At 44.1% G+C, this 26,985-nt stretch overlaps 2 protein-coding genes across 2 annotated transcripts; one reads left to right on the top strand and one right to left on the bottom strand.

Moving 5' to 3' along the window:
- Positions 1 to 3,223: 3,223 nt before the first annotated feature.
- Positions 3,224 to 5,096, bottom strand: THAP11 (THAP domain containing 11). Its single transcript, XM_063140943.1, has one exon. The coding sequence runs from the start codon at positions 4,853 to 4,855 to the stop codon at positions 4,034 to 4,036; it is 822 nt and encodes a 273-aa protein (XP_062997013.1). The 5' UTR covers positions 4,856 to 5,096; the 3' UTR covers positions 3,224 to 4,033.
- CENPT (centromere protein T) lies at positions 3,824 to 26,404 on the top strand. Its single transcript, XM_063141439.1, has 14 exons — positions 3,824 to 3,961; positions 4,070 to 4,639; positions 11,232 to 11,340; positions 11,967 to 12,060; positions 14,446 to 14,579; positions 15,287 to 15,320; positions 17,273 to 17,418; positions 17,626 to 18,156; positions 21,280 to 21,636; positions 22,454 to 22,693; positions 23,185 to 23,281; positions 24,306 to 24,470; positions 24,741 to 24,845; positions 25,969 to 26,404. Exons 1-14 carry the CDS (start codon positions 3,824 to 3,826, stop codon positions 26,093 to 26,095), a joined length of 2,847 nt encoding a protein of 948 aa, XP_062997509.1. The 3' UTR covers positions 26,096 to 26,404.
- The last annotated feature ends 581 nt before the right edge of the window (positions 26,405 to 26,985 follow it).

Below are 26,985 nucleotides of genomic sequence, written 5' to 3'. Positions count from 1 at the left end.
ATGCTCATTTCTCAGTAGGCAAAGTGGTGGAACTCAAAGAAAAGTAACTTGCCCAAGTAGAAGGCAGAGGTGGGGTCTGAGCACCAAACACAAGACCTTTCTTTTGAACCAAATAAAGATGGTGCTGGAAGGCAGCACTTTGCTTTGCAACATGCCAGCCTCCCAGTTTTAAAAAAAAGTTAATTAAAAAATTGATAAAATAAAAATCAGGAGGCAGGGAGCCTGGCAGGAACTAAAAGAGCTGTCTGTGAGCACATTGGAAATCCCACTTCTAGAGTAATAGCGTACTTCTACATTTCAGTCCTTTGTCAAGTGCAATTTAGCTCTTGAAAATACTAACAAGCTGGGAAACTGGATAGGGCTAATTTAGGTATTCTCTAACCTATAATTGATACTCCATATCCTAGTAACATACTTCATTGGCTTCCCTACTCACTGCAGCACTAGAAGAAGCAATGCATTGATCTTATATAATAATGGAAGGCTGCTGAAGAATGCAAATCAATCTCTATGAAGCTATACTTACCTATGTTGTAAGAAAGTATTGATGCTTGAAACTATGCATGAAAAAAGAAAAAAAGTACATGGACTCCGTTCACTGAAATCACTATCTGAATTGCCAACATAAAAGCAGTGAAAACAAGGCAAATTTAGCTGCAGGTTCATGTTTAGCAGCAAGTAAGGCAAGAAGCTCTTCCTTTTTCCTTTTTTTTTTAATACAGAGTAAAAAATTATCACAAACTACTGGACATCAGAGCAAATTCCACCGATTCACATTTGAAGAGGAGGAGACAATGAAATGATATTAAGAATTATGTGGAGCCTGGAAAAGTGTATTGTATGTCAATCTGCACTGAATGGTCCTGTTCAGGCAACATGCTAAGCCATGGTTAGGCCACTAACCCTTTTGCAGCAAATGGTTAGTGAGCATGTTTAAACTGTGGTTATGTAGCCACCATGGCGAGGAATGGTTCACATGATACACTAAGCCATAATGTTTAGCTCAAAATGCTTAACCACCATAGCTTAGCGTTTCATCTGAACAGCGTCAACATCAAAAAGATTAAGAGGTCAGTTGACTGTAATCATACCTCATATTGAGGAACACATCTTACAAAGGCCTGTTAACCAAGATAGTCAGAAGTCAAAAGCAGTGCAAACAAAGAGATTGCCATGAAAGATGAAACACAGTAGAAATACCTTCTAGGCCCCATGGAAAAACTGTACACTCCAACATAACAAAACAAAATAGACTTTATTCAAATTAAGCATGTTTGTTAGCACCTCAGGATAACCAGGAAAATAGAACAGTCCAAGAGATAACCAGTCCAGCAATCCAATTAACTGAACGTATTTTAGTGCATAATGTTGGTAGAAAAGTACCACAACTATCACGACGCACACCTTCAAAACACTCTCAGCCAGCTAGAATGCACAGTCTTATTTACAAAGAGAGAAAGCCAGCATGTTGCCCAAGGTCTCAACAGATGCATACCGAGCAAAACAAAAGTTGTGGGACCAAACCTGACCCAAGTGCAACACTCTGTAGCAAGTGTGCCTGCAGTTTTCTTCCCCACCTCTGAAGCGCAGGATGGTACTGAAAGCTGCTATGTCTGAGAAAAGAAGTTAAGAATTAAATCCAAAAATAGTAGTATACAGTGGGTGATGTTCTAACAACTTCTAGTCAAATAACTGGATACAGTCTACTATCTTGTTCAAAGAACAGACCAATTCCCCAACAACTACAGTGGAGCGCCCACAAAATCCAATGAGATTAGGGGTTGCGTTCTGCTGATATATCGCACAGTCAGTTACACCAGCTCTCAGGGATGGAAAGGAATGGACACGTCTTATGCGCTATATATAATAAGAGGAACAAGGGCCACATATGATATACATTTTCTATATGGTATGTTTTCAAACTTTTTAACTGAAGTAATCTCCCCCTCCCATTTTCTTCTTCTTTGCTCTTATTGGTATGCCCAATGCATGTTTGTGGTTTCTGTTCAAGATTGTTATATAAAATATATATATATAAAAATTACTGTAACCAAACAATAAAAAGAACAGGACAGTTGGCCATTCTGAGAGTAGCCAATCCCAGCAAGTCACAGCAATTTGAATTAAAGGTCCACCAAAGCACACAAGCTAATTTACTTTTACACAGGTGTGATTTTTAGAGAACGCAGAAGGGCCAGAGACAATCATAATCTCTACCCATTTAGAGCACAATCTTATGCATGCTTAGATAAGAAAAAAAGGCCTACAACTCCCAGTATGCCCCAGCAAACATGGCTGGCTGGGGCATGCTGGGAGTTGTAGGCTGCTTTTTTCTGTCTAAACATGCATAGGATTGCTCCTTTACTCTATCCATTTGTTTTAATTTTCCTCCTCCTTTAGTATAAATGAGGAGTCCCACCACACACTAAGCTGCACAGAACATATGCTGTGGTGGCTGTTTATGTGAAGTTTGTCATCAGCCACACTTAACACATTACAGAAGCATCTATTTGGTTTTACACAGATGCACACACAGCCTGAGTGAGGGCATCAATTTCTGACAACTGTGAATCAGACTGTAGTACGTGTTCCTCTTTCATCCTCACCCATCTTAAAAAAGGAATAGCATTCATATTCATGAAGATGCACACCGAGTATCAACTCATTAGAACCTGGAGAGTGGAAATATTTCTCACAAATTCACTTATCAGTCTACACTTGTGGTATTAGTTTTCTAGGCCCTGAGCAGAGATTGCTATCTGTACTAGCTTGCTCAGGAGTAGACAAGGTTTGCAGGGACACTGGAAATTAACCTCATTCCTCCTATGTTAGCTGGATTGCATCTCAGAACATTAGAAGTGAAAATGAATTATACTATGTAGTATTGGTTTACACCAGAGAAAATCAAGTATTTGCAGAAATGAAACAAGAAGCAATTGCTGAAAGCCGTGAAGGGCGTGGAGCCCTCCAAAAATGGCATGGCCACAATAATCCCCATCGACTAGGAAGAGAAATTAAGGCAAAACAGCAATTACAAATGCAATGATAGGTAATACCCACTCCTGGTTGTCCTCTAACTGTTAAGAGATGACTCCAGAAATGGCATACTCTGTGCCAGGAGACTTTCTGTGGTGGGGAGGGTGCGGAATGACACATAACATTCTATGTATTTTTCTCTTGTCTTTTATAAAGAGGGACAAATGAAATGCACTGATGATCATGGTTTCTAAGGCGTTAATCAACAAGACATTTACTGCAGAATAATCCTGGTACAATGCCACGTATACCAGTAGGACTTCAGTTAGACTACTCCAGAGTAAATGGTTTACAGCCCAAGTGTGCTTGTCTAAAAAGTAACTTATTTTTCCTCAAAATTAGCTTCGCACTATATGTCATTTGCTGGTGCCATGAGCTCATAGTCCTACACCCACTTAGCGGAAACATCCAGTTTTACTCGAGACATTTCCCCAGTGATGTTAAAAATGGACCAGTTCCCACAGAATCAATACCACTGAGAGTACCACAGCAGCTGCCGTCTGCCACCATGCTTTGAACAGTACGTAATATAAGGAGTTACAGCATCAGCTGGCAATCAATAACCCGGACTGTCTTTTTAAAAAAACACACACGATGGTAGCCAAGTCTTGGTGGGTAGTTCTCGCAGGGATATGCGTAAAGGGCTAGGATGTGAGTCCAAGCAAGCGTGGGCTGGCTCAGGCAGGAGCCCGGGCTTCCTGACAGGTGAAGAAAAGGATGTCAGCGGACAAGTTAAGACCTGGCGCTCCGCCTGTCAAAGTGCAGACCTGATGGAAAGGGGCCAGAAATGTGGCTCGGGCATCAATGCCACACCAAGCTGCACAGCACCGTTTGCCCTCATCACGAGGGCTTCCTGCCTGCCAAGTCTGCACCTTCGTTGCCGTCCCTGTACGCAACCAATTCCAGGTGGGTCCACGGGCGCCCAGTCCGCTGCCCTGCGTAAGAGAAGCACCTCCAATACAAGGCACTTGACCACGGTGGGGGGAGCGGGCCGGTCTCAGAGGCCGTGGCGCTTGCGGGCCGTGCCGCCCAGGCTGGCGGCGTGCAGCAGGCGGTCCTTCTCGCGGATCTCCTCGCGGAGCTGGGCTTCGGCCAAGCGGAGGCGGCGGATGCTGCCCTTCATCTCCTTCATCTTCACCTCCAGCAGGGCGATGATGTCCCGCTGCTCGTTCAGCTTGCGCAGCAGCTCCTCCGACGTGGTGCCCGACGAGAGGGAGTACGAGTGGTCGGGCGGCCCGTCCACCAGCGGCCCGTTGTCCGCCAGGAAGGCCAGCCTGACGGGGGCGCCCACCATGGCCGCGGCGGCGGCATTGCCCAGCTCCACCTGCACCGTCAGGTCGATGGGCTTGACGTCCTCGCCGCCGGGGACGCCGCCGCCGCCGCTCCCTCCCGCCGCCGCCCGGAGGCCCGGCCCAACCTCGGCGGCTCCGCCCTCCTGCTGCAGCGTGAGCAAGACCGCGGCTTGAGCGGCCGCGGCCGCGGCTACGGCGGCGGCGGCGCCCGAGGCGGCGGCGGCGGGGGCGTGGCGGGCGCGCCTGGCCCCGCGGTGGCCTTTGCGCTCGTTGACGCCGCGCAGGGGGAAGATGGTGGGCACGCGCACCAGGTAGGTCTTGCGCCCGCCGGGGAAGTGCTCGGAGCAGACGCGGTGGCCCGTGGTGGGCTGGAAAGTGCTGAAGCAGCCGCTCACGCCGGCCCGGGACACGTTCTTCAGCCACAGGCGGCGCAGCTCCGCATCCTTCGGGAAGGTGTAGAAGTGGAGCGCCTTGTCCCGGTGGGAGTTGTTGTAGCAGCCTGGCACGCAGCACGTGAACCCGGGCATGGTCGGCGCCGTGTGCCGCCTTTTGCCGCCTCTTTCTCCTCCTCCTCCTTCCCCCGGCAGGCCCGAAGCAGCCGAGACTACAGATCCCACAAGGCCTGCCGATACCGAGTCCCACAACCAGGCGGCTCCTCCGCCGTCGCTGCTGCTGCCGCCGTCGCCGCCACAGTCCCCTGCCCTCCACAACAGCGCCACAGGAAACGGAACTACCCGCCCCACAAAGCACCACGGCGTCGCGACGCCGGCGGAACTACGCTTCCCGCCAGGCAGCGCGGGCGCGGCTGAAGAGAGCTGCCTTGCCTCTTATGACCAGCGCGGGCGCGCGTCAGGGAACGCGAACTACACCTCCCATATGCCTTCGCGCCGCGCCACCTTCCCATCATCCTCTGGGCGTGGTCTAATTATAATCATTCCCCGTCTTAATTAAACACAAAAGTTAAAAGTCTTTTAAGGGTTTAGGATGTTCCCCATGTCTTTTTGGTGTCCTTTTCCTTCCCTGGACGCGGCACCCGGATCATTTTATATTTTGAGGGGAGATGAAGTTTATGACGAAGCCTGAACTTTCCCGGCCTGAGGGAAGCGCGGGAACTTTGCTGGAAAGCGGCCTATAAGGTGTAAAACAAAAACGAAATAAAACAAACTACGCTTCCCACAATGCACTCAGGGTCGTGCCTCTTTCCTACCGCCTCTCAGTTTCTCTTCAGCAGAAGGCATCTCTGCCCTGTCCTGCCCCAAAGATAGGGTGACCATATGAAAAGGAGGACAGGGCTCCTGTATCTTTAACAGTTGTATTGAAAAAGGAATTTCAGCAGGTGTCCTTTGTATATATGGAGAACCTGGTGAAATTTCCTCTTCATCACACCAGTTAAAGCTGCAGGTGCCCTGCCCTCTTTTAAATCTGGTCACTCTAGTATAGCTCCTGCAGCTTTAACTGTTGTGATGAAGAGGGAATTTCACCAGATTCCCCATATATACAAATGACACCTGCTGAAATTCTCTTTTCTATGCAACTGTTAAAGATACAGGAGCCCTGTCCTCCTTTTCATATGGTCACCCTACCTAGATATAAACTGGCGACGTTTTCCCTCTTGTTCCCTGGGCAACTGTTTGCAGCAGCATCCTGAGCCCCTCGGACAGAGCTTTCCAAACTGTGTGTCGTGACACGTTAGTGTGTCAGCTGAGTGTGTAGGTGTGTCACGCGAATGTAACAAGAAACCTCTGAGTCTATGTGAAATAAGCAATACCAACTTGCATGCATTTTACGCAGCAAAGGTCCCAATTAGTATGGTGCACTAGTATATTCCTCTTCCATCGTATCCATGTATGCACACCACGGTCGAGGGATCATACAGGTACTGCGCATGCACAGTATGCATAATCGGGTTGAAACAGCTGATTCCGTGTCACTTCTGGTGACACAGCTTCACCTGAAGTAACACATTCGAGAAATTCCATGGGTCCAGTTTTTTGATAGAACACCGTTTCAACCGCCGCTCGATCATAGTTCAACAAAATTGGTTCAATGTGAAAAGTCTTGGAAATGTATGTTGTTATCTTGCCAATCATATATTTTTTTAAATACAAATGAAAGGTTTTCATGAGATATGTTGTGTCCCCATACATACATTATTACAATTTATGTATGTGTCCATATCTCTTACAAGGGGTTAGTTTAATTTCCAGTTTGCTAGTAAAACTGAATTACTGTGTCACGAAATGATGCATGTCTAAAAAGTGTGTCACCAACATGAAAAGTTTGGAAAGCTCTGCCCTAGGATATAACCCCATGAGGGGCTTCTGGCGTGGAATTAAAGGAAGGACACCACAAGCTAAAGTGTTTGGCCAACATGGGTGTCACAACCATTAGAAATAAAGCTCTCTTATTGCTGTGTGTATTGTGTTCTTCTATTTTTTTAATTGCTATCGTATTGGTGCTATGGGTTTTATTGTTGCACCTTGGGAGGGCTTCTGCCCTGAAAGGCGGCCAAGAAATATTTTAAATATAAGGACCAGATCTCCAACTTGTGTCGTGGAGCTGTGATGTGCTTGAACGAGGGGCAGGCCTTTATGTAGATGGTTCAAGGCATGCAGCTGTATCTGGCTCATTTAAACTTTAGTTTTTAAAGATACCTTTTATTTCCCTTGCTCTCTGGAGGGTAGCTGTGTTAGTCTATTACAGGGAAAAACAACAAAAAGACTTGTGGCACCTTAAGACTAACACATTTATTCTGATATAACCTTTTGTGGAGCATAGAACTATAAGGCCATGAAAGCTTATGCCAGAATATGTTAGGATGCAATCCTATGCACGTTTATCTAGAAAACGACCCTGCTCCTGCTACAACTCCCAGTGTGCTCCAGCCAGCTACGCTGTGTGTTTATATCCTTAAACTTTAAAAGATCAGGACAAACCCCTGTAATGTTATGCACACTTATCGTGGAATAAGCCCACTGAACATAGTAGGACTTCTAGGTAAACATGGATAGAGCTGGCGGTTTAAAAGCTTTGCAGCCTGAACTGTGCATGTTCTCTCAGAAGTAAATCCCACTGAGTTCAATGAGGCTTACTCCCAAGTCAAGTATGTATACCGCACTTAGGTTTGCAGCCGTAAAATCAATTGCTTTGTTGTTGAATGAAGATGCCTATAATATGTGCAATTTCAGAGGAATTACCTCAGTAATGCACTGACCCTTTTGTTGAGTTGTGAGAGGAGAGATTTCCAAACAAAAATAACACATTTTGCTTTAGCAATTTGTCCCTAGGAGTTTGAGTCAGATTTGGTAAACAGTAGCTCTGGTCACACCACACGGTACATGCGCCACAGATAATGAAATTGAATTATTAATTGACATAAGACGCTCCTGGATGGACTTCTACCTGTTTTTCTGATCATATTCCCACTCTTGATTCACCTCTCATTTATGTTTCTTAATTTCACCAGATGTTCCTCTCTGTTCTTTTATTCTTATGTCTCCTATTAGTTTTTTGGTGCTCTTTGGAAGCAGCTTCCGTTGCCAAGTATTTCCTGCCAAGGATTCTTTATGAGCTTCCTCATTCTCTGAATCACTCCCTCACTATCTACAACAGTCATGGAACTCTGCAGATTTCCCCTAATTTCAAATGACTCAGTCACTCCCCCTTCCTCACTGCCACTGTTATCTATTTTAACATTTCCACATTTACAAGCTTTAAATCTTTATGCCCTGGAATAGTTTTTCATCGCCTTAAATGGAACTACTGCAGTTGGCTTTCATGGGACTTCTATTGGTGTTAGGCATTGCAGATCAGACTCATAATAAATGATGTGAATCCTTGTAAATACTTATTTATTTGAAGCATTTTTATACTGTGCCTCAACCAAAAAGACTGCAGAAACATATAATCTATGTGAGCCGTAGGCTTTACAGTCTTAAAAGACACAATCCGCAAGGAAAGGGGTGGGAACTCAGTGCTTCCTCAGTTCAGTTTGCTGAAATGGCTGCTGGTGATGAGGGTTGAGGGAAGAGAAGCTTCCAGACTCTAAGGGTGCTTTCAGGCAGAGAACACCTAAATATGACCAATTCAAAAGACATTATGTAGGTGTTCCATTTCCCCCCTGCTTTTTTGTGGAAAGAAAAAAAAAAGACAAAAGAAGTGGTGGAAAAACACAGGAAGGTTACAAGTTAAATTGTCTGGACTCCACCCCACCACGGACAATTCTGTGAATGAGACAGAGGCTGAGTTTGGACAACACGCTAATCAATGGTTGTTTTCTATTTTGTTCCTATTACACCCACATTAGCGTGTTGTCCGAACTCTGCCAGAGTGTTTGCATGACAAAAGCCTCACCTGGAAGCACTCTAAATCAATTGGACTAGTAACTAAACAGTGACATGCAGCTATCTTCTAGGTAGGTGCCAGAGGCTGTTTTGACACTTTTGATGTGTCAAAACAGAGGAGGGCCAGGATCTCTTCTCGATCCTCCCAGAGTGCAGGACACGGAATAATGGGCTCAAGTTAAAGGAAGCCAGATTCCAGCTGGACATCAGGAAAAACTTCCTGACTGTTAGAGCAGTACGACAATGGGATCAGTTACTTAGGGAGGTTGTGGGCTCTCCCACACTAGAGTCATTCAAGAGGCAGCTGGACAAGCATCTGTCAGGGATGCTTTAGGGTGGATTCCTGCATTGAGCAGGGGGTTGGACTCGATGGCCTTGTAGGCCCCTTCCAACTCTGCTATTCTATGACAGCATTGCTATCATTTTTAGAACGTATAAAAGAATTAGTCACAATAGCTCTGGCTGGGGAATGCTAAACCTGATTAGGATTGCGCCTTAAAGGTGCAGTGGATCCTATGTCCTCTTTTGCACCTGGCTACCGTGCCATTCATTGTATGTACAGAAAGCCTCGAAGGGATCCGTTCCTGTTTAAGCCAGAAACAGAACCGCATTGCCCCCGAGGGGCAGCTGCACGGAACTACAGCTCCCGTCAACCCGTGCGAGGGGAGGAACGGTGGGCCAGAGCGGGGAATTCTCGCGAGAGCCGCTGAGCGGCCGCTGCTTGAATCTCTGAGCGGGAGAGTAAGAGCCGCGGTCGAGGCCGGTTGCCGTTTGGTCGCCTCAGGGGTGGCTTGTGGGCAAGGCGGAGGCAGCGCCATGGCCACTCGCAGGAGCTTGCGGAAGGAGCCGGAGGCAAAGCGGAGGCTGAGGCGGTCTGTACGGTTGGAGGCCAAAAAGGTATGGGGGCGGACGGGGAGGGGAGGGGAGGGGGCAGCCAGGACGTCCCCGAATGGGTTGCGGCTTTGGGGGGGGTTATTGAAACAACTGTCATAACGGGGGTGCTTTCATAGGGTTCCAAAAATAAAAAATAAAAATAAATAAAATAATACGGTTACTCAGAAGTTAAGCCTCCTCCTTCCAGCATAAGTGGTGCGGAGGATTGGGGGGGGACACACCTAGACATTGATGGTGCTATATAAATAAATAAATAATAATAATAATAATAATAATAATAATAATTAAACCAGAGTTAACCCATGGTTTGTTTTCAGGTCCAGACGTCACGATAACCACTCATGCTAGGGCCCATTAGGTTTTGTAATTAAACTTGCGAAATTAGTCTTTTGTTGTGTTGTTTATTCGTTCAGTCGCTTCCGACTCTTCGTGACTTCATGGACCAGCCCACGCCAGAGCTTTCTGTCGGCTGTCGCCACCCCCAGCTCCCCCAAGGTCAAGTCTGTCACCTCCAGAATATCACCCATCCATCTTGCCCTTGGTCGGCCCCTCTTCCTTTTGCCTTCCACTTTCCCTAGCATCAGCCTCTTCTCCAGGGTATCCTGTCTTCTCATTATGTGGCCAAAGTACTTCCGTTTTGCCTTTAATACCATTCCCTCAAGTGAGCAGTCTGGCTTTATTTCCTGGAGTATGGACTGGTTTGATCTTCTTGCAGTCCAAGGCACTCTCAGAATTTTCCTCCAACACCACAGTTCAAAAGCATCTATCTTGCTTTGCGAAATTAGTCTTTTAGCTTTGTTGTTTTAAATCTGTTATTGTATTGTAAGTCTCTGCATTGCTGCTAGGCTTTATTCTGTTTTTTACTTCATTTTATACAGTGGTTTTATGCTTCTTCTTCTTTTAACTATGTATTTTATATTGTATTTTAAGTTTTTAATGGTTGTAAATTGCCCAGAGAGCTTCAGCGGTATATAAAAAAGTAATAAATATATCCTTAGATTAGAGAGCCAGGGCATGCTCTCTCTGGATCACATATCTATTGGAGCAAAGCAAACTTGGGGTCTATTGCACACCAGAAATCCCGCCCTCTGTTTTGCCTGTTGTTAATAGAGAATTTAGCTACATATCTGGCACTGGTCTGGCAGGAAATGCAACCAGTGGTACACAACATATTGAAGCTTGTCATCTTGCTAGAGTTCATATGGGTTGGTTAGGCCCTGGGAAATGGAAATGATGGTTAAACCAATTTAATAGCTTCATCAGATGAGCGTTTTATTGCACACTTTTTATTGGGCACTCACAGATTTTTGTGGGTTCCTCTCATGACGTTGTCTGCCCCCTCCCCTTCTAGCCTTTTTCGTGCCATGGAAACACACACCAGTAAATCCAACTTATTTTTTAAGATGGAAGTTGTCACTCCTGCTCCTGCTGTGTGCAGGAGCAGCAGCAGAATCAAAACGTCCCACAGAATGGGCCATGTGCAGGTTGTTTACTTCTTCTTTCAAAAGAGGAAGTAATGAGGGACAAATGCGCAGTTGGAGAAGCGATGGTAAGCAAACACGATTTCCCCCCGTGATATGATGCTCTAAGTCTGTAGTGTTAACATTGTAGGAGTGTGTAACTACCACCTGACTTCATTGCCTGTTGTGACTTGTTTTCTTCCCAGGACATCCCCTTTGGTTCTCAAAGATCTCTGGCCTTTCAAAGACCCACCACCTCCACGGCTATGGATTTCGCAACACCTCGAACTCTGTTCAAGAAGGTCTTGCAGACCCGTAAGTAGGGGACAGGTTAAAGAGCCGTCTCAGGCGCTAGTGAGTAGAGAAAAGATATGGAGTCTTTCATGAAATGAAGAAGGTTATGTGTTATATTACAGGTGCAGAAGAACTTCAAGCCCAGGGGCAAAACCTGGAGTTCCAGTCTGTCCCTGTGGGATTCTCCAAATGGCCTTGCCCCCTTTCCATTAGCCACCTATTGTTTGGTGGTTTTGTGGGCTTTGCCCCTTCTTTCTCGATTCTAAAAGCTTGAAATTTCTCTCTGAAGGCTTAGTTACTGGCTGTAAGAGTCTTAAGCTTGAATGTGCTGTTATTTTGGCTCTGCCCCCCACTGGAACGCAGACCCTGAAAACGTCTCCTAAATGTAATTAGCCCCTCTGGCTGAAAGAAGTTCTGCACCCTGGTTGACATCATATGCACAAGATCACACGAACGACGGCGTGATCTTTTCCCAAACCATCTTATGGTCCCTGAGACACCCACCCAAGAACTGTAGGATTGCTCTCTTATTATTCTTTGCTTTAAATATGAAGATAGGAATATCTGCCCACCCCAACCTCTTGCTGGAATCGTAATTCATCTGAAGGACCTCTGGAAATAAAATTTGTCATTTGTTCTCTTGACAGAGCCAATAGTTTCCCCTCTGGTTCCTGAAAAGCCTGATTCCCCAAAACCAGTGGAGACAGTCTTCAAATTCCCTCCTGCACATGTTCCCTGCAGGTAAGTGGCTTTTTCGTGTGTGTGTATTAAAATATAATTAAGCAGTCCTAAGGCTATTTACTTTGAATAAATCTCTTTGTAACTGCTGCACTTCATAAAGGAAATAGTGTGGAATCTAGTTTCCTTTCTGGATGGGTATGAGGGTTTTAAAAACTCTTCAAGCCCTGAACTTGCCTTAACTAACAGAATTATTTCTGCTTCTTGTAAGATGATTTGTAACTTCACATATTTTCTGAGATATGTTTAAGCAAGGAGATAGCCATATATATATTCTCTTTATGTTTTTATATATAATATATTCCTGACAAATTATTATTGTAACAGCGCAGTTGTCTTTGAAATTATGAAGGTACAATCTTGATCTGACTGTTCTTTACAGTCATATTGTACTCAGTGATATTACTTCATGGGCCTTAAAATGTACAAGCCTTTTACTCACTTGAGAGGTGGCTACTTTTGTTCCCAGTATGTGTTGATGTGGAGGCAGGACAAAGCTGACTAGCTGTTTTATTGATACTGTATATGCAGGGGAGAAAGGGTTGGCTAGCTTTGTTATTGCAAGAAAGACAGGGATCTAATCTACCAGTTATTCATCATGATGGAAGCTTTAAGGGGAAATTAAAAAAAACAAAAACGCAGGCTATCCCTGCAGAAGCTTAATGGCTGCCCATGTGTCTTCTGCTTGGAAAGACTTTCATGAGAGAACTGGGGCAGCATGTGGTGCTTGGGGTAAGAAATATTATTATTATTATTTATTTATACTACAGTGGCTTCAAGAACAAAACCACTGGGCTTTGCGTTGGGGAAAAGCAATAGCTCAATTGCAAAACGCTTACAAATTAATTGTAACTGTTGGCTAGGGATGATACTTGTGAGTGATGATGGAGGTTGTAATCCAACACATCTGGAGGCCCCCAGGTTGGGAAAGGTTGTTCTATAAAGTGCAATGATGGCGCTGCATAAATCATATTCATAACAGTAAAAGCAAGCAGATTTCTTTTGCAATTTTGTCTTCTCTTGTAAGTAGTAGTGGATTCATTAGCAATGAAATATGAAAAGTTTTTTTCCCAGCAAGATCACACAAACAGAACAGAGAAATGTAAATCTGATACATGGTCACTACTGATGAGCATTTGGACATGCAGCTAATGCCATAGTTGGTATCATGGTATTTCATAAGGGTGTGATTTATGACTGATATTCTGTGCATGAAACATGTATGTATGTACAATGACAAATACGCTGCTACTTCTGGGCAGTAGCACCTGCTCATTTCAGTTCCACTGGACTAAGATCCCATATTGGCCCCTGCTTCCTGACCTAAGGAGCAGGCAGTGTCCCTGTAGCTATGGCTCAGTACGTAAGTCACTGATAGAAGTTCACGTTGTTATGTTTGGTGTAGCACAAATTCTAGCCAATGCACCCAAAATTGTTTGGTCATCTATTTTCCCCTTAAAAACAATGGGCTGGTTTGCATGATCAAAGAGCCCACTGCAACTTATTTATTCTGCAGTGATGCATGCCATCTGGCATTTTGAATATTCAATGCCTGGCCACAGCTTGTTGTGTTCTGTGAACCCAGGGATGGTGCGAGGGTTAAACAACCCATGGTCTGTTGTTGGGTTATGCGAGGCTTGTTTAACTCTTGCATAATTTATTTTATTATTTATTTATTGCACTTATATGCCGCTCCCATAGCCAGGGCTCTCTGGGCGGTTTACAGAAATTCTAAAATTAAGGTAAAAACGAGTATACAAAATTTAAAATTCTAGAACACCGAACATGCACACATAAAGCATTAAAAACCGTTAAAAAACTAAACATGTGGGTGATTAAGATGTGCCGCCATATGCCTGGGCAAAGAGAAAAGTCTTCACCTGGCGCCGGAAAGATAGCAGCGTTGGTGCCAAGCGAGCCTCGTCAGGGAGATCATGCCATAGTCTGGGGCCACCACCGAAAAGGCCTTGTCCCTCGCTGCCACACTCCGAGCCTCTCTCGGAGTAGGCACCCGGAGGAGGACCTTAGATGTTGAACGGGTATATTCACGTCGGGAGAGGCGTTCTGTCAGGTATTGTGGTCCTAAGCCGTGTAAGGCTTTATAGGTCAAAACCAGCACCTTGAATTGGGCTCGGAAACATACAGGCAGCCAGTGCAAGCCAGTGCCTAACCCATGGTCCCCAGGTAGGCACGGCACAACAAGCTCCAGTCAGGCGCCGCAGCCCATCATGGCTTAAACAACTCACAGTGGGCTGTTTTGATTGTGCAAACCAGATCTATGAAGGTGAGTTCTTACTTAGTAGGACTGCTAGGGAAAGTTGGTATATTTCCATGAAGGTGGCATTCCACTATTGCCATACACTGAAGACTTGTCTTGTCATCTTTTAGCAACCTAGAAATCAGTTTGCCTGAATCTGCTCCCAAAGATAAGTCTCGGATTGCACTGCTCAAAACCAGGTCGAAAAAGGTCCGTCTTTCTGAGTTTGAGAGAGGTCTGAATAAGCAACTTGACTCAAGTGCAGGTGAGTGAGAGCTTTGAAGGCCAGGCTGCACCAGAAAGTCTGGTGTTTTTATGAATGTTATTGCTCCAAGATAATCGAGCAAAGGCAACTGTTTAGTGAGTTGTGTCATTTTCCATCCTTTGGGACAGGTTACAATTTCTAAGAAAAGCAATTAAGGGAGTGCCTACCCTGGATCGCACCTCTTGCCAAACTTGCTGTTTAAGATATCAATTTATAGGCTTATCTTGGCCTAATCCTAAATTAATCTGGGAATGATTGATTTGTTAGAACTTTATCATCTTCATAACTGAAAATTATTTAACAATTTGGGAGTAACCATGATGAAAGGGACAGACCTACAACTGCTTCTCTGTGTAACAAGAGTCAACCCTGGTTTTGGTTTGCCTAGTGAAGGCAAATGGGAGCACCTAAACAGGATCCTCTTCCTCCATGCGGTGGTGGAAATAGCCCCAGATTCTTAAAGAATGAGTGCTCCTCTGTGTGGTGACTTGAGAATTCAATTATTATTTATTATGGTCACAAACCAGCAAAATCAATATAAAACATGCAAAGGACGGATTTAAAAGCGACATAAAAACAAAATACAGCTTTGTGAAGTTCCTTCTCTCAGCATGGCTTATTTGTTCATTAGCGTTCTTGCAAGATGTAAAACTTGCACACTTCGTTGGCATAGTCATCTAACATGTGCGTTGGCCTTTTTTTTTCAGCACAGGCATTGCTGGACAACACATCACTGACAAAGTAAGTTATGATCTAGAAACCTCTTTTCTCTGTGTTTGTGGTAAAACAAGCAATTAGTCCTCCACTGCACAGCATACATCAGGGGTGTGGGTTCCCCAGAAGGCCAAGCCCCTTTGAAACTGTGTAAAAATGAATTAAAAAGAGTTTTGTGAGTATGAATGGATGTCTTTTTGTATTGGATTGCCCCCTGGTGGATCGTTTGATCCAAAGTTAATTTCAGCTGTGCACGCTGTAGTTACAAAGGATGGCCATTGGAATCAATTTGCAAGCGCAGACATGTAGTTAAGTAATGTACCGCTCTTGGGATTGTCGGCTCCTAGGATGTTGAAATGTAAATTACAGAAAAATAAGTTGATGTTTGTGCAAAAAGTGAAAGAAAAAGAATTTTCAGTTTGTGTTTCCACCCGGCCCAAGTGAAGAAATTGATGCTTTGTGTGAAGATATTGGGTAGCGGTAATTTGATAGAATTATCAAAATTACACCTTGACTGCACCCTCTCCCCCCCCCCCATCTGGTGGCGTCCCAGTTTTTGTGTAATTCCTCCCCCTCCCCCGCGCCCATTCTAAAAGGTTGAAATGCCTCTCTGAAGGCTTAAGTTTATTTATTTATTACATTTATTTACTGTCCCAATGCCATAGCTCTCTGGGCGGTTTACAAAAGTTAAAACCAGTAAACATTAAAAAATATACAAAATTTAAAACCATCAAAAACATAAAAACAACGGTATCCATTCAATGGCAATAAGAGCTTTAAGCTACAGTGCGCTGGTATTTTTAGTCCCACCTCTTTTCCTTTGGACCCACTCACCACCGGAATATAGACCGCGAGAGTTTCTCTGAAATTGGAATTTGGCTGAGGGGATAAGCTTACAACCATCTAATTTCCACCTCTTGTCCGTGTGGAGGGAGTGGGAGAAAGGGATGCACAAAACCCAAGGCTGTCTGGGACTCCTGATCCTTTAAACCAGTGTTGGGGAACGTGTGCCCCTCCAGATGTCGTTGGACTGAACCTTGTCTTTCAACTTTTATTTATTTGTTGCTTTTCTATACTGCCCAATAGACGAAGCTCTCTGGGCAGTTCACAAAAATTGGCTATGCTGGCTTGGACTGATGGCAGGTGCAGTTCAACATCTGGAGGGCCACACATTCTGCATAACAGTTTGGAAGATCATCTGAATGTAGCCTATGTACGAATATCCAGGCTGCTTAAAATTTCCTATTTCAATTCTACCAAATCAACATCATTCCAATGCCTGACAGTAAAAGCTACCTAGCTTCCTCCTCTTCCCTTTCCCTGAGTTTAGAGGCTTCCAACCTGCCTGCAACCTGGGCAGGATAGGAAAAATCTTCCTGCTTCAGCAGCATGGTAAATAATATCAACTTATCTCTACGTTTTAATCTCTGTGCTCTCTCAGTCCACAAGTCGCTTTTGCTTGTAGCGACTTCTTGGCTTGCTTACCAGATTTCCCTTTATTCTTGCAGTGCTCATTGTATCTGTGAAAAAGCCAGCCCAACTGCCAGAATGGCATCCCATGATGCGTTTTTCTCAGGGTGCAACTTGTTCTTGTGGTGTTTGGTTTTAATTTTCGTTGAATTTGTGACACTAGCCTGTGTTCACAATTAGCTCAGTTATTTGTCTGGATGGGAGGAGGACGTACACCAGCTGCTTTCTAGGTTTGTTTGTCCACCCAGATGGGATAGGCTTATGTTCTCTGGTCTTAGCTTGAGCATGGCTAAGACAGCTGAGCTCCAGTGGTTCAGGAACTGGCTGCTCCGTTGGGATTCAGTAGGAAAGAGTCCAGAGGCGAGGTGGACGCATGTGCCAGCTGGCGAGTCTGTGCACAGGAGTTTGTGTTCCATTTATACGCATACAAAACTGACCACTCTAAGATATTTTTATCCAGTGCAAGATGAATAACATCTGATCCTTGCGGGCTGTTCTTATGTTCTCAGGTCTCTACAGATCTCTTTTACAACCCCAGCTCCGTTGCGCTCCGCTGGGAAAAAAGGCTTAATCCGTAGGCCAAAGAATTACAGAGGTGTTAACGTGAAGGACTTTGAAGGAGACATTGAACAAAACCTGCTGCAAATAAAAAACTGTGAGTTTGCCTCAGTTCTCTCCTGGCCTGGGGGGTATCTGTGAATAGGAGCCCATGAGACAGGGATAGAATAACTTCTAAGGGCAGAAACAAAGCTAGTAAAGTTCAAAGTGTGGTGCATGTGGAATGGTGCAGGAATAGGGGGCTGAAGTCAGGTTGGCATTCTCCATTCAAAGCCGGCATCTCTTTCTGAAATGTTTCCAACAGCACAAAGCTACCTTGTGGACTTGCAAGCAACAACTCTATTGTCAGATGATTCAGAGATGCGCTCTGCCAACACGGAGCTGTTTGCCCACCCTTTGTCCAGGGGGCAGAGTGGAGCAGGGCTTTCTGTTGGCCGTTCTCGGCATGCCTCGGCTAGGCAATCTTCAGCCAGCGGGAGCGTGCTGCCCTCTAATCAGGATGCCGTGTCTGACATGGACGTTGAAACAGTGACCAAGAGTGTCCCAAAAGAGATCTTGACACCGGATGCTGGAAGTGCCAATGAGATGGAAGCTGAATCGGAGGAAGAGGCTGATTGTCCAACAGAAGAGCAGGAAGGGAGTCTGCAGGATGCTGGGGAAGGACTGATACACAGTCGCTGCAAGGAGATGCTAACGCCAGGCACAGAACATGCAGGTGAATTGGAAGGTGTTCCCCAGGAAAGGACTGTTACTCCCAGGCGAGTTCAGCAAGAGAGCCTGCATGGAAACAGTCATATGGAGCAGTCCTTAAGTCCTGAAGAGCATCTGACCACCAGTAAGTAACTTGCAGTGGAACTGAGGAAAGTGTATCCTTCAATCCTTCCATGTCTAGCAGTTGGTTTAGTAATTTACTTTCCTTGTTCCATCCAATATGTTAACTTTCTCACCATAAAAAAGATAGCTGTGGCTCTTGGAGCACATCAGGGACAAGTTTAGCTAATAGGGAATTCTTCCCCTTGCATAGAGAGAAAGAAATTTCGGACTCTGTATGCATCTTGAGATCCTTTCTTCTGCTTGTATATTGCACTGTCTGAATGTCTGTGATTCCTGACCAATTTAACTCTGCCAATCTAGACATGGGCAGTATAATAAGAGTGATAACACTCAAACCACAAAGACATCAAAATAACTTTCATAGATGAATAATTTAGAAACTTGACAAATGTACAAAGAACAGGCACATCAACAATATTTATAGGATGTTCACACTAACATTCACAACAAAGCCTGCAATATCAACATCTAATATACATATAGTGAACTATTCACATGAAGCGTCTTTTATATAAACAGTAGTCCGGTACTAATTGCTGTTTCGAAGATTCTTCCTCAGTATGATGCTGAAAAGTAATTCAAAAACACCATACTCAGCAAAAGAGGCTGACAAGGGGGGCGCTATAGTTATACTAAAACGTCAGGACTATTTAGATGAGATCTATAAACAAATAAGAGATACTGCTTTCTATGTACCAATTAGGTCTGACCCCACGAAACATATTGCCTTTATTATAAAAACTGTTGTTGAAGAGGCTGTCCTGGCAGGCCATATTGATGAAAAAACGGCTGAGTTTCTTCAGAATCGTTTCCCCCGTGTTCCTGTTTTCTATATTCTTCTTAAAATACATAAGCCCATTTTTCCTCCACCTGGACGCCCAATATTGTCAGGGTCAAATTCAATACTTGAACCACTTTCGAAATATGTTGACTCTTTTTTACGGCCTTTGGTGGCAGCTACGCCTACATTCTTAAGAGATACCACGGACTTTATCAAGAAGCTTGAGGGATTACATGTTCTATCTCAATCCTTATTGGTCACTATGGATGTGCAGGCTTTATATACCAACATCCCACATGATGAAGCCCGCGTTGCTGCAGAAATTTAAATAAGCGCAGTAATAATGTTCCACCGACTCATTTTTTGCTACAATTAATTGACATCATTTTGGAAAAAAACTATTTCAGGTTTGCTGATGAATTTTTCTTCCAAGTAAAGGGAGTTGCGATGGGGAGCCCATTTGCACCTAGCATTGCAAATCTATTCATGGCTAATTTGGAGGAATTGTGTATTTGCCATCCTATAACAAATCCCTTCTATAAAGAGTTAATTGTCTATAAACGGTTTATAGATGATATCTTTTTGATTTATAAAAACCCAAACTCCTTTGAAGCTTTTAAAAACTGGATGAATATACTTCATGATCATATTAAATTTACCTTTCAGAGTGATATTAGGTCAATATCTTTTTTGGATACAATTACATATCGGAAAAATAATGCGTTGTGCTTTAAAACTTTTGTAAAACCTATGGATAGGAATTCTCTCCTTCATTATTCATCTTTCCATCCTCGCCATTTACGAAATAATCTTCCGGTGGGTCAACTTTAAATGTATTTCAACGGATTACTCAAATTTCAATGATCAAAAAGTAACATTTCATCAATCACTACTAGATAGGGGATACCCTCATAGGGTGATTAATGAGGCTGAGCGACGCGTGAATTCCGTTTCCAGGAACTCTCTATTGACCAGATCTTCACGTCCAACCACTGACCGACTCTCATGTGCATTTGAGTACTCACCAACTGCACATGTTATTATGAGAATTATTAAACGTCATGGCATATTATCAACCATCTTCCAGGATGTGGGGTACCACCACGAATTGGCTGGAAAAGGACTAAGAATCTTAAAGATTATCTAATACATTCAGATATAGATCCACACCAAAGAACCCCACACATAGCATAAAAGGACATTATAGGTGTGGGGGTTCTTCAGTATGCGACTTGGCATTACAAATTAAGAACTTTCAACATCCTACAGAAAATAGCACCTTTGATTTAAAATACTTTTCTAACTGTTCTACGGAGAAGGTGGTCTATATCATTATCTGTCCTTGTCGTTTAATTTATGTGGGCAAAACTATGAGGAGTGTACGGGCACGAATTATTGAACATCGTTCAAAACTTAGAAATGGGATAACGGAGGCACCATTAGTTCAACATTTTATTGAGTACCATCATCATTATAACGAATTCCAGTTTTTTGTTATTGACAGGATCTTTCCCCTTCAGTATAATTATCGTGATTTGAACAAGGAACTTCTCCAAAGGGAAGCTGAATGGATACATCGTCTTAATTGTATTCAACCTTTCGGATTAAATGCTACTTTAGAGCTCACAGCTTTCCTTCCTTAGGATGATTTATTAGCCAATTAAATCACTTAAACTATACTATAAGAACGGGGAGCTTTTTTGAAAACTCTTTAAAGAACTGAGAGCATTCCTGTCGGCTTGAAGAAACGAGAATGATATGGTGGTAAGCTTAGATAGTTTTTACAGCATGGGTGTGCATCATTTACTGAGGTTGTGAATTGTTTATAACGATAAATTTCATTATCTTTTCTTTAGATAAACCCTGGTGGGTTCCTTTCTAATTGTGTAGCCGTGGCTCCTTCTGTAAACTTAGTTGGTGAGGCCAATATTTTCTGTTGTGTTTGCATTGCATAACAATATATGTTTTTGCTTATAAATGCTGAGTATGGTGTTTTTGAATTACTTTTCAGCATCATACTGAGGAAGAATCTTCGAAACAGCAATTAGTACCGGACTACTGTTTATATAAAAGACGCTTCATGTGAATAGTTCACTATATGTATATTAGATGTTGATATTGCAGGCTTTGTTGTGAATGTTAGTGTGAACATCCTATAAATATTGTTGATGTGCCTGTTTTTTGTACATTTGTAAAGTTTCTGTGCCTGTTCTTTGTACATTTGTAAAGTTTCTGAATTATTCATCTATGAAAGTTGTTTTGATGTCTTTGTGGTTTGAGTGTTATCACTCTTATTATACTGTTGTTTCCAAACCACAGCCTTCTATTTTCTGCACAATCTAGACTTGGGCCCAGAAAGAGCATCCACACCAGCTGATGCCAAACTCCTAGAGATGGACTCAATAGCATCCACGCCAGCTGATGCCAAACTCCTAGAGATGGACTCAATAGCATCCACGCCAGCTGATGCCATACTCCTAGAGATGGACTCAGCAAGAGCATCCACACCAGCTGATGCCAAACTCCCAGAAGCACGGTTAGGCCACCTGTCCGGTTCGCTACATAAGAAATCTACCAGGTGTTCGGTAAGAGAAATGGTAGTGCACATAATCGAGAACCTGGACAGCAGTGTGTTTCCAGCTATGGACCAGGGCATATCAGAGGCCAACCTGGAGGAGGAACTATTCCCCGGTGAGAGGGGTAAGTACATGCAGCTGGTAGTGGGACTCCTTCTTGGGAAGGGGCACATTGCCAACATTACACAGATAACTTTTGCAAGGACTTCTCCTTTAAGAAGATCTGAAGTTGTCAGTGGAGGCATTTCTTTCTTGTACTGCTGTGATGTTTCTGGAATAATTGTCTTGAAACAGGTCCTGCCTCTGCCACTTGGCTACCTACATAGAATTGATACAAAGACGGTACTGGAACGAAATGAAAGGCAGGGTTTGCCATAGTAAGCAGCATCTTTCATAGTTTATTGATTAATCAAAGAGGCTTTAACTGGGGACATATGACTAGGAACGCCTGAGTTGCAAGGGTGGAGGAAGCCTGACTGGATCTATAGGTCTGGGATGCTCCACCTCTGGTTCAAGCAGGGGCAATTATTTACTACATTTGTAGAGCTGCTTCATAATTAGCACACCCACAGCATTCCATCTGTTTGTTTGTAGTTCATAAGGCTGCATAATGTGTGAGCCATATCTGGTGTAATCTCAGCAGCCAAAATGGGACTGAGCAATGCCAAGAGGATGTAGCTTCAGTGCCCTGGCTATAGCCTCCCCACTTCTTTTTCTGATAGAGATGGAAGTTTAAAGGTGACCTTTTTAATGTACCTGCTCTGCCCAACTCTCACTGTCTCAGGCCAAGCCTGTAGCTTATGGAAATCTGGGAAAGGTGGATCATTAGGGAATTGTACAAGGGTAGCATCAGACCTAGATAGCACTCAAGAAGCAGTGCACGAATAGGTTTCTAAAAGGTACCAAGTTAGGGTGTGTGTTCATTTACCATTGGCTGGCAGCTGCTGACATCCCCCAAAGGACTGGAACTCGAACTCCAAGCAGCCGTGTAAGTGGCAAGGACCCTGAGCAGTTGGAGTGCCCAGCCACAAAGGAGACAATAGATGGAACAGCTCAACAAGCTGGTAATGGAGGTGAAAAGAGAGGAACGTTGGGTGAAGGAACGGAGCACAACGAGGTGTCAGAAGCTGAAATGGATCCTGAGGCTATATCCGAGGCTGAAACGGACCCTGAAAAGGATGGTGAGGAGATTCCCCCCCCTCCCGGCCGCCCTTAGGGACTGTAGAGTCGGATTGCAGATTCTCATGGTAGCACAGACACGTGGAATTTAAGCCTGGCTCTTGGTGGAGTCCATTCAGATGTTCAGAACAGAAAGGGAATGTTTTTGCCCTTTTGAGCGTGCCACGGCAGGGCTTGACAGAAAGTGCAGCAGCCCTGTCCCAGAGCATTACTTGTTTTGAATTACTTTGGGGCGATAAAAGAAATGTAATAACTAAGTGCCATCTCTGCTCCAAGCTGCTACCTGGGCTTCTCAGCCAGATTCCTTTCCAGTCCCGAGAAATCAGTTGCTGATTCAAAAATCCAATCCTTCTAGCGCTTCTGGTGGGTGGCTGGATCAGCTATGAAAAGGGAGCTCAAAGCAACTTTTCCCGTGACTCTTCCCTCTGTCAACCCATGCTTCATTCTTCTTGGATTTGGCGTACACGGGGCTTACATTTCTTTTCCCACGCAGAGCCAACTGGAAAGACACCAGCATTTGTGCGTCTTAGAGCCTTCCAGTGTTCACCTTTGCTGTCCACCCCACATACCCTGAAAGTCGCTGCTTCTAGGTACGTACAGTTGCTGTGTGACAGAACTCCAGCCCTCAGCAGCTGGATGTGCTGCCTGAAATCCTCTGCTTTGCCTCCCATTGCCTGCAGCTATAAAAAGAGCCATACCTTCAGGGCTTGTAGTTCACAGACATTGCACAGCTTCTTTAGCCTCTTCAGAATGCTCAGCTTCCCGACACAAGAGTGTGGCCTGCCACAGGTTCTCCCCCTTTCCTTCCCACCACTGTATTGAAGAAGAGGGCATGTAGGGATGATGCACCCTGCACACCCCCTTCACCAGCTGAGTTGCAATTCTGTCAGAGGTTTTTTTTCCAGGCAAGAGCCCAATTGAGCTGGGTAAGGGGACGCATGGGGAGAGTCACTCCCACGTGTTCTCTTCCCCTGAAAAATCCATCTCAGTGCAGCCAGAATCACAGGGGGAGGGAGGTTTCAGGGTCCCCCACCCCAGGAATCCTGTGCAGCCAGGGTTACTGGGGTGATGTGTGAAGAGAAGCTTTAGCGTCCCCTGCCCCCAATGATCTTGTTTGTGTCCTGCCTCTGATGCCACACCACATGTGGTCCTCAACAGCCTAAAATATTGCCTGTCCTTGCTCTAGACCTCCATAAAATTCCTTGCAAGGCTTTCGTCTGAGCAGAACTGTTTGGAAACGTTCGCGAACTGCTTGAGTTGCTAACAGTCTAAATGAATCAGAACATTTTGTTAAAGGGACGCAGAGGATTTGCAGGAGGGCTTTAGGGATATATATTGCATTATATAGGGATTGCAGAAGGGCTTCAAAGCGCCGTGTTCCACATGATCCTCCTCCCCACCCCATGAGTATATCTACTGAAGAGCTGCTTATTGACATGGTAGCTGAGGTATCCACTACTTCTAAAATCAGAAAATTTATGTGGTGCTTCCCTGAGAAAGTGAATCATGCTTCATTGTAGAGACTGATTATACGAGCGTTACGGGAAGCAGCAGCAGCCTTTCTTGTAGCGCTTGTAGAGTATGTACATCTCGCACTTCCCGTTTCTCTTGGAGGTCTCCTTCAAAGCAGCCTTCGGTGAAACGGGTTCCAAGGCCAGCTGCGAGGGCCCGCAGAGAAAAACGTGAGCCAGCTTTCCCCAGTAACTTCGTAAAAAATATATTCAAGCATTATGTGCGGATGCCAGTGGCCAAGGACGTTTTCAAGGCTGTGGAGAAATGGTGAGTCCAGCAAACAACTCTCATACAAATTAATTGCGTTGGAGGAGTGGGGAGAGGTTGCCACCCGAACAGTTTTGGACCAAAAAAATTAAAGTTCTTATAAATAGTGTGAAGGATATTGTGTTGTCAATTTCCATCCAATTCTGGTTCCTGAGCGCTTAATAAAACACTTGTTTCTGGAGACGGGTCCTCCTGAGGCCTTGCAGCACAGCCCATCTTGACATGGATGACTGTAGCCTGCCCAACTAACTTTATGCCTCACCTTTCCAGTGTGAACCTGTACTTCAAGCATCTAAGCGACGACTTGGAGGTCTATACAAATCACGCTAAACGGAAGATGACGGAGCCAGCTGATCTGGAGCTCCTCATGAGACGGTAAGTGATGTTTTGTGGCTCGTTTCAAGGGTGCTACATCAAACGGTACAGATGTTCTAGAGCAGCGGCTCAGCTTCCCCCCCCTTCCCCCAGAAATCAGCTGATCAGCATGAGATTTGGAAAGGGAATGACAAGACAGGATCCCCTTTTTGAGCAACATGCAGCTCAACAAAGCCCTTCCTCATTCATTTAGCTGTTATCCCATGAAGTGGTTATCCCATAATCTCAGTGGTTGCCCCTCGACTGTGGAATGATCTTCCCGATAAGGCTCGCCTGGCGCCAACGTTGTTATCTTTTCGGCGCCAGGTCAAGACCTTTCTCTTCTCCCAGGCATTTTAAGCAGCATTTAATAACGTTAAGTTTGTTTTTAATGGACCCCAGAATTGTTGTTTTAAATGGATACTGTTGTTGTTTTTATACTGTTTTTATGTTTTTTTAAATTTTTGTGTACTTTTAATGTTTACTATTTTTAATTGTTGTAAACCGCCCAGAGAGCTTCGGCTGGGGGGGCGGTATATAAATGTAATAAAAATAATAAATAAATAAATAAATAAATAAATAAATAAATAAATAAAGAGGAGCAAAATGAGAATGAACATACAGCTCATTCATAGTATGCTGGGATTCTCTGGAATCCCAACTTAACAGCTGTGTGTGAATATTGTAGATGGAGTACAGACGCAAATGTCAGTGTTTTGGACTAATGTCTGTTGGTGAACATGTGAGATTTAGAGCGGTTATTTCTGCTTGGTGCTAAAGGACCTTTAAAACAAACTGTCTGCACTGTCACTAACAGCTGAAGGTTCATGCAGTCCCACTTCACGCCTTCATTTCTTTTGGATTATCATGGCAATAGATGTCTATGCCAACTTGCCTTGCCATTAAGGAAAATATCTAGCTGGTCTCTCAGTTGTCTGAACCTACAGTCATAATTCTCAATGGCAATAGATGGATTTTGCTGAGAGCTTCTTTTCTGCTGCCTAACCACACTCCAGCTGAACTGGGGATGCTTTGGGCTAATAGACCTAATGAGCATTAGTTATAAATAAACCAATATGAACTGGACTCACACATGTACTTTTTGTCTTTTCTTTCCATATCCCTCATCTCTTCTTTTCTCCAGGCAAGGGCTGGTAACAGATAAGATGCCTTTAAATGTACTGATAGAGCGTCACTTGCCTCTGCAGTACAGAAAACTGCTAATTCCTATGGCCACTAGTGGAAATAAAGTAATTCCTCCCAGGTCATGATGAGTTGTTGGCAAAACACCGTCGTGTCCGAAGCTGGCTGTCCCGTTTGGGAAAAGGAACACAGGTTCAGAAAAATCTAAGAGGCTCTAAACTATCATATACATAGTCCTGTCGGCAAATCATCAGTACCTAACTGGACGCACTATGGATATATCTTAGTATTGTGAATATTTTCTTTATTTGCTAAGCTCCTTAGCTCAGTTTCTGTGCTACAGAAGCTGTTTGTTATACTGTCATTGTGAACTATGTTTTGTAAGTACAAACTCTGTCCTTGATTTGAAACACAGTTGAATAAAAGATGTAGTTGTAGTTCTCTTTCTGCTCGTTCCATCCTCCAGCTAGACAAAACCAGAGTGTACGATCTCTGCTTTATGGCATGTAATCTTGCACCACTAAAGGCTAATCGATTCAGATTTCTGTTACATTTCAAATACGTTTGACTTGGACAATTCTTTAGCTGTTTGGCAAAGTAAGGGACTGAACTAGAACAACTAGCAATCAAATTCTACCTTGCTCATATTAGCATAGGTTAAATTATCTGAAAAGTTGTAATGCAAGATGTTCACTAAAAATGGCCCTGGAGCAAAAATCTTGGAGAAATATCCCAACCATCAGTTTTCAGGACAACAGTGTAAGTGTTCAATGTTATTAACCCTGAGTCCAATCAGTGCACTCGTTAGTCACAACCTTACCTGATGAACTGTCCTTGCTTTTCCAGACCAAACCTAGGTTTAGCAGAAATACACATAACTGCCAGAAAAATAACCTGAACAGTTTTATGTATGACCTGCAGAAATCCTCGCCAGGGATTGCCCAGGGCCCTAGGCTTTTCAAATGGCTTGTGCTAGCTCAATTCATCTTGTCTTACTGCCTGTTAGTTTGGTTGGTCT

This window comes from Elgaria multicarinata, chromosome 14 (assembly GCF_023053635.1).
Source record: "Elgaria multicarinata webbii isolate HBS135686 ecotype San Diego chromosome 14, rElgMul1.1.pri, whole genome shotgun sequence".
NCBI classification, from domain to species: Eukaryota; Metazoa; Chordata; class Lepidosauria; order Squamata; family Anguidae; genus Elgaria; species Elgaria multicarinata.
This window is presented reverse-complemented; position numbering and strand designations above follow the sequence as displayed.